Here is a 1,633-nt window from a genome sequence, read left to right as displayed (position 1 = left end):
CAGACGGCCTGGCCAAGTACGCTGGGACCGGGCGAGGAACGCAGAAGGCGAGGGGCCAGCGGTCCCGCCCGCAGGCTGGAGGTCGACAGGCGACCCCGCTGGGGCGGCGGCGGGGCGGGCGCGCGGCGCGGCCGGGGGCCGGACAGGTGCGCGGGAGGGGGGCGGTGCTTGGGGATCCTGCGCACTGCGCGCGCTCCTCCCCCAGCGCGGCTCCCGGCGCGGCCCGGGCCCCGGCGCGAGCTGGAGGAGGAGTTGCGGCTTCAGCGGCCACTCGGGCAGGTCGGCGGCGCCACGGGAAGCCGCCGACGGCGCGGGCTGCCTGTCCCAGCGCGCAGGAGGCGCGCGGGCGGCGCTGGGGCCATGGAGCCTGGTGACGCGGCACGCCTCGGCCCGGAGCGGGTGGTTCGGGCGCTGCCACCGCGGCTGCTGCTGCTGCCGCTGCTCCCGCTGCTGCTGGGTCGGGGGCTGCGCGCGGCGGCCTCGGCCTCCTCCTCTGGGGCGGCGGCCGAGGACAGCAGCGCCATGGAGGAGCTCGCCACGGAGAAGGAGGCGGAGGAGAGCCACCGGCAGGACAGCGTGAGCCTGCTCACCTTCATCCTGCTGCTCACGCTCACCATCCTCACCATCTGGCTCTTCAAGCACCGCCGGGTGCGCTTCCTGCACGAGACCGGGCTGGCCATGATCTACGGTGAGCACCCCGCACCCGCGCCCACCGTCCCCGACTCCCCTCGGCCGCCCGGGCTGCTGCGCTCTCCCCCGCCCCTCGTCGCCGCCTTGTGCTCCCCCTTCACTTGCCGACGTGTTTCGTTTCTTTTCCGTTTCCCGCTGCGACGGGCTTGGTTCCCAAGGTCAACTGTCTGCATTTTCCGGCTCCCTATTACCATGAAAAAGAATTCCACTCCATTTCGACGTTTCTTCAAGGGGAACCGGGAAAATGAAAGGCACCGGGGTGGCCTGGTTCTGTCCGATCGGTTCTGTCTCAGCTTCGCCCCCTCTCGCGCCCCCGCCCCAGTTCAGCTCCACAGGGTGTGTGCGGTGGCGGGAGGTGGGTGACCTCCCAGGGACCGCACCGCCCCAGGAAGCAGGCCACCGTGAGGGTGGGGCGAGGGCTGAGCGTTCCTCGGCTTGGGTAGCGGCTGACGGGGCTTGGTGGATGCCGCCGCGTCCATGGTCAACCTGGGTGGGCGCCCACTTCTGACATCTGTGTTCCCGGATCTCTCGTGAATAAAGTCGAAGCTTGAAGCACTGTGAAAGGTGAGCGTGGTCCAGGACTTAAGAGTGGTGCACCGCCATGGCGGGCCTAGTTGGGGAGATGGGCACGCCTCCCACCCTTATGTCCAGGTGGGAAGTTTTACCCAGTTACTTGCCTTCTCTAAGCTAAGAGGAGCTTTCCTATTCCTCAGATTGTAAGAAGGACGCGACTTCGAAGATACATTTAAGGGTGTATGGAGAGGAAAAGTAGTGGTTTTAATTCTGGAGTCAGCCTTCTTTTGTTGTGAAAGGTGGGCTAATGCCACCATCCTTTTCTGGATTTAATGGCACACGGGGTTTTACATGCACAGTGGTCAGCACAAATCTTCCGTTACTACATGGATGTCAGCCACAATCTGAATCATCACTCTTCCCCCCGCCA

At 65.8% G+C, this 1,633-nt stretch overlaps 1 protein-coding gene across 1 annotated transcript in view; it reads left to right on the top strand.

The window, feature by feature from the left end:
- Window positions 1-360: 360 nt before the first annotated feature.
- SLC9A7 (solute carrier family 9 member A7) overlaps window positions 361-1,633 on the top strand; it is a 141,962-nt gene continuing 140,689 nt past the window's right edge. Inside the window, exon 1 of the mRNA XM_007450929.1 lies at window positions 361-688. Coding sequence (XP_007450991.1) covers window positions 361-688 — 328 coding nt within the window. The remainder of the gene's footprint in view (window positions 689-1,633) is intronic.

Source organism: Lipotes vexillifer, unplaced genomic scaffold (genome assembly GCF_000442215.2).
Source record: "Lipotes vexillifer unplaced genomic scaffold, Lipotes_vexillifer_v1.1 scaffold129, whole genome shotgun sequence".
Classification (NCBI taxonomy): Eukaryota; Metazoa; Chordata; class Mammalia; order Artiodactyla; family Lipotidae; genus Lipotes; species Lipotes vexillifer.
This window is presented reverse-complemented; position numbering and strand designations above follow the sequence as displayed.